The following is a 15466-nucleotide window of genomic DNA, read 5'->3' as shown; positions in this document are numbered from 1 at the left end:
CCTTGTGTTTTTAGGAAGCGGGAAATGAGTGGAGTTTTTGAACGTAGGTTCACTTTTTGGTGAGATAAAATCATTGACCTTTAGGCAGTGTTTCGTTCGACAATAGCTAAACTATAACGACGCTGTTGTTGAGCTTTCGGTAAAATAAAGTTTGGAAGCCTTTATGGAATCGCCTGAGCGGAACAGTTTAGTAAAGTAATAGTCGGCAATGTAATAGGTTGGTAATAGCCGAATGGTCGTCTGTAGAGTAATTGCAAAACGAGGAGTAATTGTTAGTATTTTCCCTTCGCTGTCATTACGATGTGATATCACACACAACTCTTTTTCAGATGATGCCGAACGCTCTCTACATATCTCAAATGAAATGTACCCCCCATTTCCCAACAACAAAACTCCTCTCTAGGAGGCCAGATTCATTATCTTGTGTTTTGGGTTGCCTCTTCAACTAAAGTGTGGATGGGACTTTGTGACGGAGTCTCGTTAAGTCAATGAAGCGTGTTTGGCGCCAGCAGACAACAAGACCATCGCGTCTCTCTACCCGTCTATTATTCTCCTGTTCCCCTCTCTCATTGTTCACGTTGGGTCGGAATAGGCTGGATGGTTCGCCTGGTGTCTGACCGCAGTGTCATCTGTCTTTGAGTCGGCATGGGGTACTCGGTCTGTACCGGTCTTCATTGGTCTCTTGAAAGCACAAAGAAACTGGAGACACCAATCTATTGTCGTGTTAACAAAACAAGTTAAGGATCACTTTTCTGGTGACAATGGGACTGGGAGTGAGCAATGGGTCTGGTCTTTTGGTAGGGGAGACAGGGGACGGCTCGCTAGCAAAATGCTGGAGTGTTGTTTGGTAGACAGTCACATACTGTGTCGGGGACGAAATTGGTGGGTGTTTTGTGATGTACCTGCCCCATGATAGACACCCCTTCATTCTGCCATCTTGATGGACGCGTATTTGCCGATGGCAAGGCTGTACCAAACGAATCACTGTCATAGTGATTCTCTACTCTGTGTTATCTCTGAAACCCTTACTTGCTCTATGTAGATACAAAAAGATAAATTCTAATCCATCAAGTCCATGTATTCGAATCAAAGTGGTCAAAGGCGGATTTTCTAAGACATTATGTTGGAAAACCCAAAGGAAACTAAATATAAGAACATAAACCAAAAGGTTTTGCTTATTTATTTAAATCAGTCATAAAACAAGTGTCCTCACCAGTACGACAAAGAAATGGAATGGCATGTGCATTACATTCAAGAATAGGGGGCTGCTTTCATTTAGAGTGAAAGTGTGAACAACACAAATTGAAGTGTCTGTAACATTACACTTTTCAGTTTCCAAGATGGTATGAGTGCATGAATAATTGGGGAAAGATGCTTTGTTCGGTGAAATTAAATGCAGTTTATGGCCAATTTGTATACAGTTTCAAACGAAGAATTTACGTGCATGTCTCAGAAGGTTAGATACCAGTATGAGAGTCTGCAATGTGCCACAGTTTTCGATAAATCATTTCTTTGTTGAACCTACATTGTTCTTGAAAGTTAGTGGTAATTTTCTGCAGGGAATTCTGAAAAAAAAGGGTACTCATATAAGCAAAAGCTTATTGTATAATAAACCTTTTTTGTTTAACTTAACAGGTGAGGTCCACTGTTACTGTAACTCACCAAGATGCTCATCGAGTAATTACATGTGCGAGTCACAACTCGGATGTTACTCACTGCTCGTCGACAGGCAAGGGAACACTAACGATCCGTACCTGCACGGATGTATCGAATCGATTACCATGGAGAAATGTGAGGAGATTGCACGATTGAACAATGAGACGTCGACTGTACCGGCTGAGAGTGCATCTCAATATCAAGATCTGTCTTGTTGCTTTGACAGTATGTGTAACTTTAAAGACGGATCTGAGATCAACGAGGATTTGGAAACATTTGGTAAGTTTTATTACACATTACCGAAAATGCTTTGGTTTATTTATTACATGGGTATGCCCAAACAGTTTAAATAAAAGTGGTTTCCACTGGGTTCCTGCTTACATTACAAATGATTAGACTACATGCACATTCACGTACAATTACAAATACAACACAATACTACAATACAATTATACAATACAACACAATACAGTACAATTTAATTATACAATACAATACAAAACAATACAATAAAAGCACATGTATAGAATTAATGCACAGCTATTAAGCAACTATTATAACTACATTAACAACATCGCTTAGCAGGCTTTACTCAGGTGATTTAAGTGAACAGAAAGAATGTGTATATATTGTGCAATCAAAACGTACAGGCTAACAATTCGCTGATTACGGGAGGGGCGAAAACTCCGCGAAAACCCTTTGGGGCGAAAACACGGGGAAATTCCCATCCGGCTCCTTATTTCTATGGCAACCAAGTTTGTCAAGTTTGTCCAGTTCGTTATCCGAAGCACCCTTAATGGCGCCCTGTAATCTAAAGGTACACTTAATGGCTCTTCGGCGCGGTGTACAGGCTGATCAATTATAATTTGAAGGGAATTAGGTTTTATGTCGATTACCAGTAGTCCTAAAATGCCATGGATGACTACCGGACGTTTTATATTTCTGGATATAAACAGACAGTTTTTTTATTTGATTAATGGAGAACATTATTGAAATGATAGTATGATATTAATTTTCCAGTATTATTATGCAGTCTATTTTCTGACAAAGCACGGACTTGATCACCTGTTTGAGAAATTTAAAATGTTTTTCTGGGTTCATTTTTTTCAAAAGAGATCAAAAGTAAAATCCTTTCGATTAGCCTGTTCATGTCAGGCTTAATCCGTCAGCATACCACTGTCGTTGGCTAGGTTGATGTGGATGATTTACAGACAGCGCGTGTTAACCTAGAACAATCGACGCCGCTGTGAAATATGGCCAACAGCCCGCGCAAACATGCCACGTCGCCACCGCCTGGTAGTACCCACTGTATGTAGAGGTCGGTACCTGATATGAGATCAGCACATACGACTGTTGCATGGTTGACGGTAGAAATTAACCTGTAAAGATGGCGGCACTTGTTGATGTATGATATAGCGCCCTCTGTCGGAACAATTGACACAGTGTCAGGCAAGAGAAGATCATTATTTGATGTTTTCGTCAGTTCAGTTCTAAGTGAGGAAATGAAGCGGGCCGCCATTTTTTATTTGAAGAAGGATTCAGTTACTTTTATTTCAAATGTTATGAACAACTTTGGGCACACCACATTAAAACTAATGCAGCGAGAGAACATAAATGTTCCAAGATACATCCCTCTAATTTTATTGCGCGTTGTAGTTAATTTATTACCGAAAATTCATTTTATTTTCGAATGCTCATTGAAAGACAAATAATTAAAAAGAACTGTGTAAAAGGCCTGTACAATGATAATTTGATTGTAAACTCTGGCTAGACAAAGAGACGACTGCAATTGTTTGAAACAAATGGAAAATGGAAGTAGATTGTGTGCCCTAATGTTAATAAAGCCTGTAAATTGCGTGGTACGATGGCGCCATTTCTGTTGATAGTTCATTAATCGGTGTGGCGCCAATTGGCTAAGCCACATAATCCGAGTTACATGTGTATGGAATCTCTGATGTGATATTATTAATGTTCAAATTGTCGTCTCATTAATCGTGGTAGACCGTGAAATTGCCATTGTCGCTGTTTCGCTCGCAAGATTCGTTGATGGGTACGGACTTAATGTCAGCAAACTCACGAGTAAAGTGGTTTTTGAAATCGTCGCTTTGCTGTAGAATTCGTTTGGTGTATTTGAACAAAAATGAGGATCTTTCTGATCTTCAATGAAGTCACCGATGTGCTACATTCCCGTGAATTTAAGTGTACAAGAAGCATATTGTGGCTTTTTTTTCGTTAATGCGTCTCCACCATTTTTTTTAATACTTGATTCTTTCGAAAGACGAGATGAGATTAGGGCGTACATTGGCCAATCCCGCTCATATTGCTTCAGGCTAATTGAAAACTCCAGCGTGTTTGAGATATTTTGCCACTTCGGAATCAGATATTTAAGTCTTATCCGATGTGACAGCGGGAAAAATCCCAGTTGAGCTCATGAAAGCGTCGACTTGAGACGATTTGAGACAACTTGAGCCCTTGAACAAGTCGGCTTCTCCTCATGAGCAATTTTGGAAGTCCAGATGGTTTTGTGATGTCTATAGCTACTTCACATCTTTTCAACTCATCTGTGGTCGCCCTAATAGAGTTTTGATAACCCAGCGGTAGATTCAAGCGACCCGAGCTGACACCAGTTATTCGATCACCTAAGATGACTTTCAAGTCTGTGAAATATCAAGTCTTGGTTTGAGCGCGTTTGAGAGAAAGTTTGTGATTTTCTGAAGTGCGCTAGTTAGAGGCAGTAGAGTGGCTGTCATTGGTCTAAGCATTATGTGTCTGTAATTTGATTGGACAAGCATAAGCGCGCATCGTGAACGTCAATAACCAATCCGATCATAGGAATAATCCGGAAACTTAAAAGTTTGCATGGTGGACATGAACAATGAATGGGAGGTTTGCGGTAACACTGTGTAAATGATATCTCTTTTGAGTTATGTGGTTCTGAGAAGAACCAGTTGGTTTAAATCGACGTTTCGAACAGTATGCTCTGCTCGTTATCAGGAGACTGAAGACACAGGAAAAATAATGCTGTCTCTATCCACGGTCTTTCTCTCTTGACCTATATTCTGTTGCCTTTCTTTCTTGTCTATTTAATCACATCATTCTACAGAATCCTGCAGCACTTACTTGCACATTGTCATCATAAGTTCACATTCTCAAGAAATACGAATGGTTACCATCCATGTCGATTGGTTTTGCGATCATTGTCAAATGAACAGCGGGCCTTAGCTGACTGTCAGGCGGCTCAATCACTCCACGCTCCCGCTGCTCTCGCTTGACGTCTTCGAGACCTTGAGGTCATTACTATACCCCAGAGGTTACCAAGCTGCAGACCAGCGATTGTTCAACTGTTTTCCTCCCGTTCCTTTTCTCCCGATTCGACCTTTCCCTCGCTGCTTTAGCAATTTTTTTTACTGCAGGTTTCATGTGCGGATGTTCAGCTCCTATTTCTCATATCTGGGCGCCACTTTTTTGATTGCTCCATATGGGTCTGTCATTACGTATTTACCGGCTGAGGCCTGGCAAGTTTCCGTCTACACCATTTGTTATGGAGATCAGGGTTGTTTTTCTTGTCTGAGGTTGGCTGATACTTACAGCTTTGCTCGATTTGCAAAATCTATGCATATGTCTCTGGAGATGAACGTTTACCTGAATTTTAAATTAAAAAAAGAGGAGAAAGTTCCCAATGAATTCAAAACGTTCAGAGAAAATTCAAATGGCCTACAGTTTGTATTTTGAAAAACTGGAGCTGTTTCAATTATCATCCCTCTCCTAGATTGGACCGCCACTTAATTATCACACGATGAAAACCGTATAGATTAATGCTGTAAGTTGGTCGCTGAGGGCGTTGCAAATGAGGTCACAAATGAGGTCATGTCAGTTTGTAGTTAATTTTGTATATGAGACATCCCACATGTTCTAAATGAAGGAGGATAAAAACAAGAAACGTATTTGACTACAATACGAGTATGTACATGTATGCATTGTAGTTGCCACCCAGTATGTGCGAGTCGTCGCTTCTATCAATACCTAGTTTCTCTCGGGAAGACATGAACTAGTCTTATTCCTCCTAGCCTAGCGGGTCTTGTCTGTCGACGCGTCCTCTCCCAAGGGGGATGAACGGGTACATCAACACCTGCTGACCGCCTAGTCAACTCCAGAGTCTCCGGTGTTTGGCTCGAATTATTCAAGCTATATAAACCTCTGTCGTGATGTCTGCTGGTCGAACGCGATGTAAACATTCCCTGCTCTTTGGTACAAAATACAATTGTTTTCAGGCGTGATTGCGGTAATAAGACTGTCATTGTACTTTCCAAAATTTCACTCATAATTACAATAATGAGTGCACGTAAGCCAACATTGTTCGTTTTGGTTTCGGATCAATCAGCATTTAAACATTTCATATTTACATGTTCAGTTACTTATTTATGAACTCAAATTAAAATTCGCATTAAGCGAAACGATCCCCTGCGATGGGAGAAAGCCACTGGCGATTCTTCTCGTTAATTTCATATTCGGTAATGAAGTTCACAAATCGACATAGTCTCGAGGAGCGTGTACTTTTCAGTTGGAGCCAAATTGCCTCATTAATTTCATTCCGTCTGTAACAAGGGACCTTTCTTTTCGTTTGTGTATCATTCAGGGTAGATTGGATACAAGACTTTACTGCGTCTGTTTAGTGGGGGGTAGCGTGTATACGCGCGGTGCCAGAAAGGCGATTCGTTTGAACCCAATGCGACGTAGATGAAAAGTGCTATCACTCGACCATATCGCAGTCAAATAAATATTTATTCAAGCGGTTGATATGAAGAGCTTTGATAAGCCTGGGTCTTTCCTGTTTGATCTTCAACATTTGCTGGTTGTTCAGTTAATACAGGGTTTTTTCGCTCTCTCTCTCTCTCTTTAATTTAACACGCACCTTTGGAAAATGCTTCCTTTATTTTAAGTCATGAATAGTTCGATTGCTGTGTTTGAAACAATTCTAAATTCTTCGTTTGTCAATGGGAAATTGCAAATTTTGTAATATTTACTTAATATTTAAACATGACATTTGAGCAATATCGTGTACTTTCATCGTAGCATATTGAATTTATGCTACTTGCTCATAATTACAAAGTTCGTTGTCTTCCCGAACAGATTGTTAAATCATTTTCTGCTTCATCTTGTGCAGTTTGATTTGTTTTGCATGTTATGTGTTTTTCACATTAAAATATAAACAAAATAGCAGATCAAATTTCAGCTTTTATCTGCTTAAGCACTAAATGCACATCCTTCCTTGATGCCACCCAGTCTGGGAAATTCTGCTGTTTATATGTTGGAAGTCGTTGTTATTTCCTTGGTCAGTGCTGTTGTTTGAAGATAATCGCGAAAGTTTCCAAACGAAAGTGGTTGATGTATAGGGATCACATTTTTTTCTATTTGGTGACCCACGGGAGAGAGTACAGTCTACCATTTCTTCACATCATTGTCATGTAAAAAACAAACAAACAAAAAACAACAACGCACAAAATACATAATATTTAAGCAGACTGGTGCCTTGTCTCCAGTGGTTTGTGGTTTGTTGATGCGACGACAAGACACTGTTTTATCTGCCTGGTTTTGGAATTTAATTGTCAGTACGTACTGCAGATAAGATTTAAGAGTCCTCTTGGCAAGCAACCCAAATATGCCATAGTCATTAATTTCAGCCCCCAGCAACTGGTCGTTGGGTAGTCGTCTACTTCTCATATCATATTAGAACCAAAGATACAACCAGCTAAATTGAATCAATTAATCAAAGCCGACGAGCTCCCCGTAATTGCCTTAGCTCAGCAGACCAAGAGAATGACTTATCATAAACCATCTTCTTCAATCTTCCAGATTGATTTTTTTGTTTGTGTGTTGCAGTTGGGGGGGGGGGGGTATGAGAGATGGGTTTACAATAACTCATTCAAAGACGCAGTTGGCATGAGTCGGGCGTAAGGGCCGGGAATTCCTACCGGCGACGACGCCAGCGTGTCTTGGCGATTCTCTCGGCGGTTAGTCGGTGGGGCTGGCCCGGCCGAACAGAGATACCAATCTCCGTAGGCAACTCTAAAGCCGGGAGTGATGTTTCATATCTTGGCAGGGTGAGGGCCATTATATGTGATTTATTGGCCAGACTGAGTCAGAGGTTCTGGCGTGGTTGAACTTTTCCCTGCCTTGGGTTGAGAAACATGTGTTGTTAACTGTATTATTGTAACAATCATTTTGCTGAACGTACTAGCACGTGCGAGCTAATCACCCACCAAACGATCTAGCAAAGCCCGCCATTATTTGAAAATTAAGAAAAAGGCGGTCGCTTTGTCAATTTTCCACATGGACATGAAACGAATTCCCGCACTCAAGTTCGCGCACGAGCATAATCTCTCATTTTGAAACGGTGCCTTCCTACTCCTAGCGTTATGGAGCGTTTCTGGTGACGCAACCTCCATGCATCTCCGAACATCCTTGTTTTTGACAATACCCCCCCCCCCCCCCCCTGGTGACGCAACCTCCATGCATCTCCGAACATCCTTGTTTTTGACAATACCCCCCCCCCACTCTTCCCAAAATGATGACCCTTGAATTCATCGAAGCAAGAGAAAAATAAGTCATTTATTCATCGGTAATGCTTGGGTAAGTCGTAATATGTTAAACCAAATTCTGGTTGTTTTGAGGCTCAGTGCGGTCTTTTCCACCCACTGAACAGAGCAAACGATTCCATGCCGGTAATACTAGCTCGCGATACCGAACTGTATATACACAAACCCCTGATGTCCATAAAAAGTGACAGACTCGGCCGAGTTGTTTGTATTACGGAGAAAGTAGAAAGTACGTAAACTGCTGTTGTTTCTTTACAAGCTCTCTCGATAGGACAGCCCATAAATTACTGCCTCAAAACTAATATTTGTGTTCAAAATGTCGGAGGTGGGGTTATATGCGGAATGGATACTTCAAAAAAATCCTTAAGGAAGGGAGGGATGACTTCAAGGATTCACGGTATTATCAACAAAAGTGGAATTGTTGGGTCAAGAAACCAGCTCAACGTTATAAAACAAAATAAACGTTTTTCTTTGGAAAGGCTCTCATAAAAAAAGATTTCATCGTAATGAAGATTCTTTTACTTTCGCTCTTAAAATAATTGAAAGTATTCAATCGTATTTGTCATTATTGTCGGCGCCATTTTGTATTTCGTTCTTTATAAGTCCTAGTGAAAAAAAGGTTTAAGTAAGGGGAAAATAAACAATAAAAAGGTGACGATCTTTGTCTTGAGGTCAGCATAATTATTGTAAGTCGCCTTCAGTTTTAGAATCTTCGAAACATTAATTAATTTTCCATTTCTTTTTATGCCTCTGAAGCCGGATGCAGAATACCATTGGCGATTTCTTAAAAAAAAACCTGACCTGGGTCGACTGAAGCCAGTCTAACCTATACTCCTCAAATCTCGGCTAATTTTGTGTATTTATCGCTGGGTAAACTGGGGAGATGAATGTACAGTTCACTGCACTATTCCCCCGAGATGAGCCGAGATGTCACATTGATCAAGCACTCTGGCCAACAGACCAGCCGACACTTTCTGTCAATGTCAATGATACAGGCTGTGTACTTGAGACAATTTCTGCCTCCGGGCCTGTAAAGCGATGCCAGGATCTGGTAGCAGGAGGGATGTGTAGTCTCAGGACCGTAGTATCAACTTCTACCGTCCATATACCACCCTGGGGCAATATACACCCAGAGATTTGGAGAGTGTAAACTGGTGGATGAGTCAGTCTGCTGGGATCTACCTTCCAGACAATTGCTTGGATACCGTGAAAAATACAGATAATATTCCGAAAGATAAAGAAAAGCATCAGCTTATTCTTTGTGGTTAGGGGATGGGGGATTCGCAACTACGACTGTACTGACTACTGTTAAAAGCCATATTTAATGGTCAAGTTGTGGAAGATATTCAGTTAGTGGAGGTCAGTGTGGTTATGGTCTTAGAACTTTTCAACTGCGGTCGATGGTTATATACGGAAGACAATCCATCATTTTAACACTACAATCCTTGGTGTGGTTTTCTCCGAATTGGTCTCCCGAAAGATTGAGAGGAAAAATAAAACCATCGAAAGATAAATGGTTTCCAACACACTCATAATTATGACCATTTAATCTTAATAAGTCCAAATATACAAAGCGATTTTTTTTTGTTCGGTTGGGAGATTGATGCTTTAAGATGACTTCGAAGTTGTTGAAAGTTTTCTGGACACACTAAAATGTTGGAGGTTGGTTCCGGTTGTGCATGGTTTTTACTGAGAATGACAAGAAAACCACGCTGAATGTTTGAGATACCTCATCGAAGGCTAACAACTGGTCCTAAATGGAGATTTATGGTAACCTTGCTGGAATCTTGACAGCGGTAAATTCGATTGTGCTTTCGAATTCGCCTGACCCTGGTTTGGTTTTGATGATAATAACTTGCCCTTATGCGGCGCAGAGAGCTGGGCCAAAGTTGAAGCAAACTGAAACCCAGTCCCGGGCCACTAGTAAAGAACTAAAGAGACATTGAAATTGTGGCGATTTGTTATTCCCTTAGCCTAGATTCTCTGCTAGTTTTGAGAGAACTGGGTTTGTAGGTTTAGCCTTAACACTTGATGAGTATACGATTAGCATGCAGCTCTGGAAAAGCATGTCTCAACATTGGTAAGAGCCATCTTGGAATAAGCAACACGTTATTCCATCAACGTAAGACGTTTATTGCCACTGATTTGATCAATATTTTGCAGTAAAACTACTAAGATGGCCGTTGCTATTCATTAATGCCTTTTTATAGCTGAAACAAATTTAAATCGTGACAAAAATGGATTGCAAATGGGAAATTATCGTAGCAATGCGGTACATGCATGGTGTTATTTAACAGCAGACAATGCAAGTTTTCGAGGAGACAGTCATGTTTATCATGTTAAAGGAATCGCTGTCTGGTGTTTGGTTGATAGGACGATCGAGTTTACCCAAGGAATATTAAATACATCGTGACGCCACACATGTGTGGTCCAAATTTACGTTTTCAATTTCCCGTGTTGTCCCGAGATGGCGTCGTCTAAGCAATATGCAGACTTACAAGGACACAGAAAATATGGGTAATACGTCAAGCAGACAAGGACTTGTGAAATTAATGAATATTGCCACCCATCAATGGTTGTCATGTGCAGTATCAACATTGATCTGTGCTATCTCTTCGAAAAATTGGTTTTGTCAGATTGATTTGGCGGGGGCATGTCTGATTGCGTTGTGACGTAGTGTACTGATGTAGTCTTACTTCTGCGTAGATGGAAGTATGCTGGGAAGTAATCGAAATCGAAACACCTAGTAGGCCGCCCGTTGTCACGTGATTTGATCAGTAATTCTTGTGTGGTTTATTAAGCAAGTATGAAGCCGTTTTTGTTTTTCTAATTAAGGTGAGATAGCGCCATAGCTAAATCGTAGCTTTTTTGACAAGTAGAAACTGCAGCGCCAGTCCTACATGTAGAATTAATCATTTTTATATGACCTGAACGTTTGACCTTTGATAAGGTCAAGTATTCCGTCATGTCGTCTGTTCTTCAGAGTGATTTCTCAAGGGTCAAGTCGCTGCTGAGGAATTTATGACCATAACACCCATGTCGAAGATACGCCTCGTCTCACATTCGTATACACGTATACTTTGTTGACATTTTGCGAAATTTTTCTTTCTTAATGTTTGAAGTGTCTTTGACCTCAGTAGAACATTTTCTCATAAGAAATCCACCAACAGAAGAGTCAGGCTCTTCCCTTAATTAAGCGTCTCCCTCTGCTGTGTTCGAGCAGAGTGCGTAATTATTGCAGAAAGATTTGCATATCTATGGCCAAGGTCATGGGAGCCACTACAGTGCTCTGGTGCTGTTTTCCAATTAGAAGCTGCAACCAGACATGCATTCATACAATTTCAGATCATGTGGTAAAATTATCAATGAACATTCTGTAAATTCTATACGTTTGTGAACATGCAATACATGACCCTTCCCTTTCTGTTCACAATACAGCTTGATATTATGCGCATTATTTACTGGTTAGTTAAAGAGAAAACAAACATCACAATTTAAATTTGCTTCAATGTCATGCCAGTAATTTCTGTAGACCAATCCTCGTCTCGCCACTTAAACTTCAAGGGGAGGTATACTGTAGCTCTTGCAAAAAAAAATAACAGTGCTAAGAAGTAAGAAACCAGTGGTGTTTGTAAAGGTTGGGGATTGCAGTCCGTAATACTAATAGTAATAGTAACTGATGAGTCAAACTGTCGTGAGAACGGAGCTGTTGTGGTACAGTTACGCGTTCTTTATCGACCAAGCGATTGAATATGACCGTGCCTACAACAACAGTTACTGCCATGTCCTGGCTTCAGAAACACCCTCCTGACGCGCGGCTAGCCAATCAGGCGCGATAGAGACATCGTTTGTTGGGTAATCATCCGTGCATCCCAAGTATGGTCTTCCGCGTCGGTAAACCGGTGCAAAATAGACCGTTTCTCTCCAGTTTTTGTCCCAGTCGGCCGTTGAACTTCTCCTTTTGTTGTTGCCGAAATGCACATTAATTTCGGTTGGCTGTTCGTACATTGTTGCGAATTGTTGAGAGCTAAAATGCTTATGGATGAGTGTTATGATTGTGTAGTTGTTACAAATTGCAACGAGTGTGGCGATACTAAGTTTCAATCCATGTGGGTTTAGCCTTAGGTAGCCTCCGACGGAAAATGAGTTCATGTTTAGGAAAAATGCAAATATCCACATCAAGTCTTCATTTCTCAACACAAACCTGAGTTAATATTCAGATAAACCAGCAATAAACAAAAAGGGCATATTCGTGTTGAAAAATACGGAAAAGTAAACAAATACGGATAGGAAAAAATATTTCCTTTAAAACTGGCAGTTCATCCTGCCCATTTCCTCAGGGTTTTTGCTTCAATTGCATGAAGATTGTTACATTGAGCAAAACACACATCAAACGTACAATATGTTCGTTGTATGCGTGTAGCAAAATAAGCTACGTTGTGTACATATTTCATGTTGATTTAGCATGGCATGTTTAGGCTTCCAATGAAGTAAAAACGGATTCAAGTTGACAACAAAAACTCGTGTATAAATGTAACCATTCGACCGTGTCTTAGCCATACACATTTGGATACTAATATGACCTGTGTTTGGCTTCACGTACAACACCTGCCAACCAGACACTTTTCAACCATCCATCTAGTTTGATCTTTTAGCCTCATTGCTATTAAGAGTCAGCCATTGGGAATTCAATGCCCTCTTATTTCGAGTTTTGTGGCAGAGTACATTATGACTTGTTCGTCATTATAAAAGTTTGATTTTCAAATTGCAATGCAGATCATAAACAAAGACACACTGAGTTAGTTTCATTATGCATACCTAATTTCAGAACTTGTATTATTATGCAATCATGGAGAAATTTCTCCATGATGCAATAAACCTCTGCACTTTTGTTTATTTATTTTTTTAAATTAATTTGTGCCAATTTTGGTTTGTGTTTATTTCCACAGATGACCAGTATATGACTGAACCGTACGAAGCAGCTAGCGAGCAGGCAGTTTGGTTTAGAGCTGCCGTGATTGCTGTACCGATTGCTGGAGCTTGTATTCTCATTGGACTTATCATGGTGGCTGCAAGAATGCTACGGAGCGAGGACAAACAATTCACCAAACTGAGCGTTAACGTCCGACAGAGGGCGGTACTACGGACTCGCAATGCCCATAACAGTACCATCCACAGGGCGCCGCAGTTTCTCGACAATTCTCGCATGAAGAACATCAATATCACGGGAAACAAGCTGGTAGATCCGTTCATCGGGAGACCGAATAAGATCAACAATACGAACAATATGTCGAAGGTTACCAATGAACTGTTGCATCAACAGAGATGTGTTAATGAATGCCCGCGATTGATATCAACACAGCACTATGAGAAAATGTACAGGGAAAATTTCGATGTCGTATAGCAAGAGCACCCTAGTGTGAAGAGACTTGACTGTCATATGTAATTTTGTGTATTTTTGTAACCTTTGTGAATATTGTACATAAAAAGATAATTATGTACAGAAGTGCGCTTCATTATTAGAGGAATCCTGAAAGGGTATTATTATTGTAAAATTTCTCTTGAATTGTGGTTATTAGTAATATGTTAACTTTCAAAGAGATGGAAACTATTGATTGCATACCAGACTTCTTCTGGAGCTGCTAAGCTAATACGGCTCAAAGCTAAGGATATAATTGTGCATGATTTGCTTATGTTATCTTATTTCACTGTTGGTAACCGGTGGAAACAACCAATAATTTTCAGATCAATTCGACTGGGCTTTTTTAAAATTTTTATAGAAGTTTGTTGAAAAGGCGCAATCCACGCATGACTAGACTACAAAGAGGCATTCTATATGATTTTAGGGATATCGTACCGATAATAGCTAGGAAATCAAATATATGAATCATTAACTTTTTATCAGTACATTTTCTATTTCTGAAGATGCTAACAAATGATTTTTTGGTTGTAATTTTGATAACTGTGCAGGCTATATCAATATTTTGATAGGGCGCCCTCAATAACGTTTTCGTACCCCCACTGTTATACAGAGAGAAAGAATTTATTGAAACCAAGGCAACTGTGTTTTTTAAATTCTAGAATAAGTTTTTGTTGTTGCGTTGAGTAGGCCTACGCCTATTAAAAGTATTATGGCGAACAGGATGAACAAGTTCAGGATTTGCTCGTCGTACACGTAGGCCTACTTAAATGTACTTGAATTTTCTTTTATGGCCAACTGCAATTTTGTTTTTCTCCAAAATTCAAAATGGTCGCCAAGAACAATCACATGTTACTCCGAAGGCTACAATTTGCCAGTGTTAATATTTGTCTTTCTTTCGAGGTAGGCTAATATGCATTTGTCTAGAAATGAAAGATAGCTTGTAGCCGTCCACATACGCTTCTAAGTTCTATGCATTCTTCGCCCACTTGGTGCCAATGTAAAAAGTCTGGCTTCAAATGCCAGTCTTTTAGCAATACAGTAAACTATACTCTGCATGTGATCGAGCAAGAATAACAATTCTTGGTTGAGCGGAAATTGAAGAGTACTGGTTTTTTCTGTCTGTGATGCAGAATGTAGTTTGACAAACTCTGATTTTGCCCTGCCTCTTTTTGTAATGCCAACTACAAGATTATTGTAGAGATTATTTCGGTTCTCTTGTTGGTTGTATGATTATAAAATCAGAGAAAGATCAGTCAAATTGTATATTGTCTTTCAATATTCAACAATTTGTGTATGCGATCAGTTCAAGTTTGCATTGTTCAAAATAATGTTAACAGCATTTTAGATGTTCTATTGTCCATTTCAATATTTATTCCTGTACTGTTCCAGGTCATGGTTGCCCCTAGTTACAGGCCGAAAAAAAGTCTCCGGTTTCTGGTATGCGCGCACATCGCCATAGCCATGCGCGTTGGCAAAATTAAAGCGTTAATTTTTTTTCAATGTAAGATGATGTCTCGAATCTGCCAAACTCTCGACTGGAATCCTGCTGCTGCACAATTTTAACGTTTTTAGATGGGGTTACGATCGGGTATAAGCTTTATGTGGCCTCTCTTGGCTCCCATACATTTTGCACTAAATTTAGTCGGGCACCTTTTACAGTCATCAGCCGACATTAATTTTGAAGAAAAAAAAAGTTAAATGAAAAAAATAAGCCTCGTCGCCGCACCACTTTTGGGGCAAGCTCCATACCAGAAACCGAAGACTTTTTTTTGGCAATGGCCTAAGCCGTAAT

General features: G+C 40.0%; 1 protein-coding gene across 1 annotated transcript in view; it reads left to right on the top strand.

The window, feature by feature from the left end:
* LOC119728932 (BMP and activin membrane-bound inhibitor homolog) overlaps nt 1-14924 on the top strand; it is a 29412-nt gene extending 14488 nt beyond the window's left edge. The window contains exons 2-3 of the mRNA XM_038201377.1: nt 1636-1935; nt 13202-14924. Coding sequence (XP_038057305.1) covers nt 1636-1935; nt 13202-13656 — 755 coding nt within the window. The 3' untranslated portion in view covers nt 13657-14924. The remainder of the gene's footprint in view (nt 1-1635; nt 1936-13201) is intronic.
* The last annotated feature ends 542 nt before the right edge of the window (nt 14925-15466 follow it).

This window comes from Patiria miniata, unplaced genomic scaffold, assembly GCF_015706575.1.
Source record: "Patiria miniata isolate m_02_andy unplaced genomic scaffold, ASM1570657v1 HiC_scaffold_20, whole genome shotgun sequence".
Taxonomy (NCBI): Eukaryota; Metazoa; Echinodermata; class Asteroidea; order Valvatida; family Asterinidae; genus Patiria; species Patiria miniata.
Note: the sequence above shows the minus strand (reverse complement) of the source record. Positions and strands in the feature narration are given on the sequence as shown.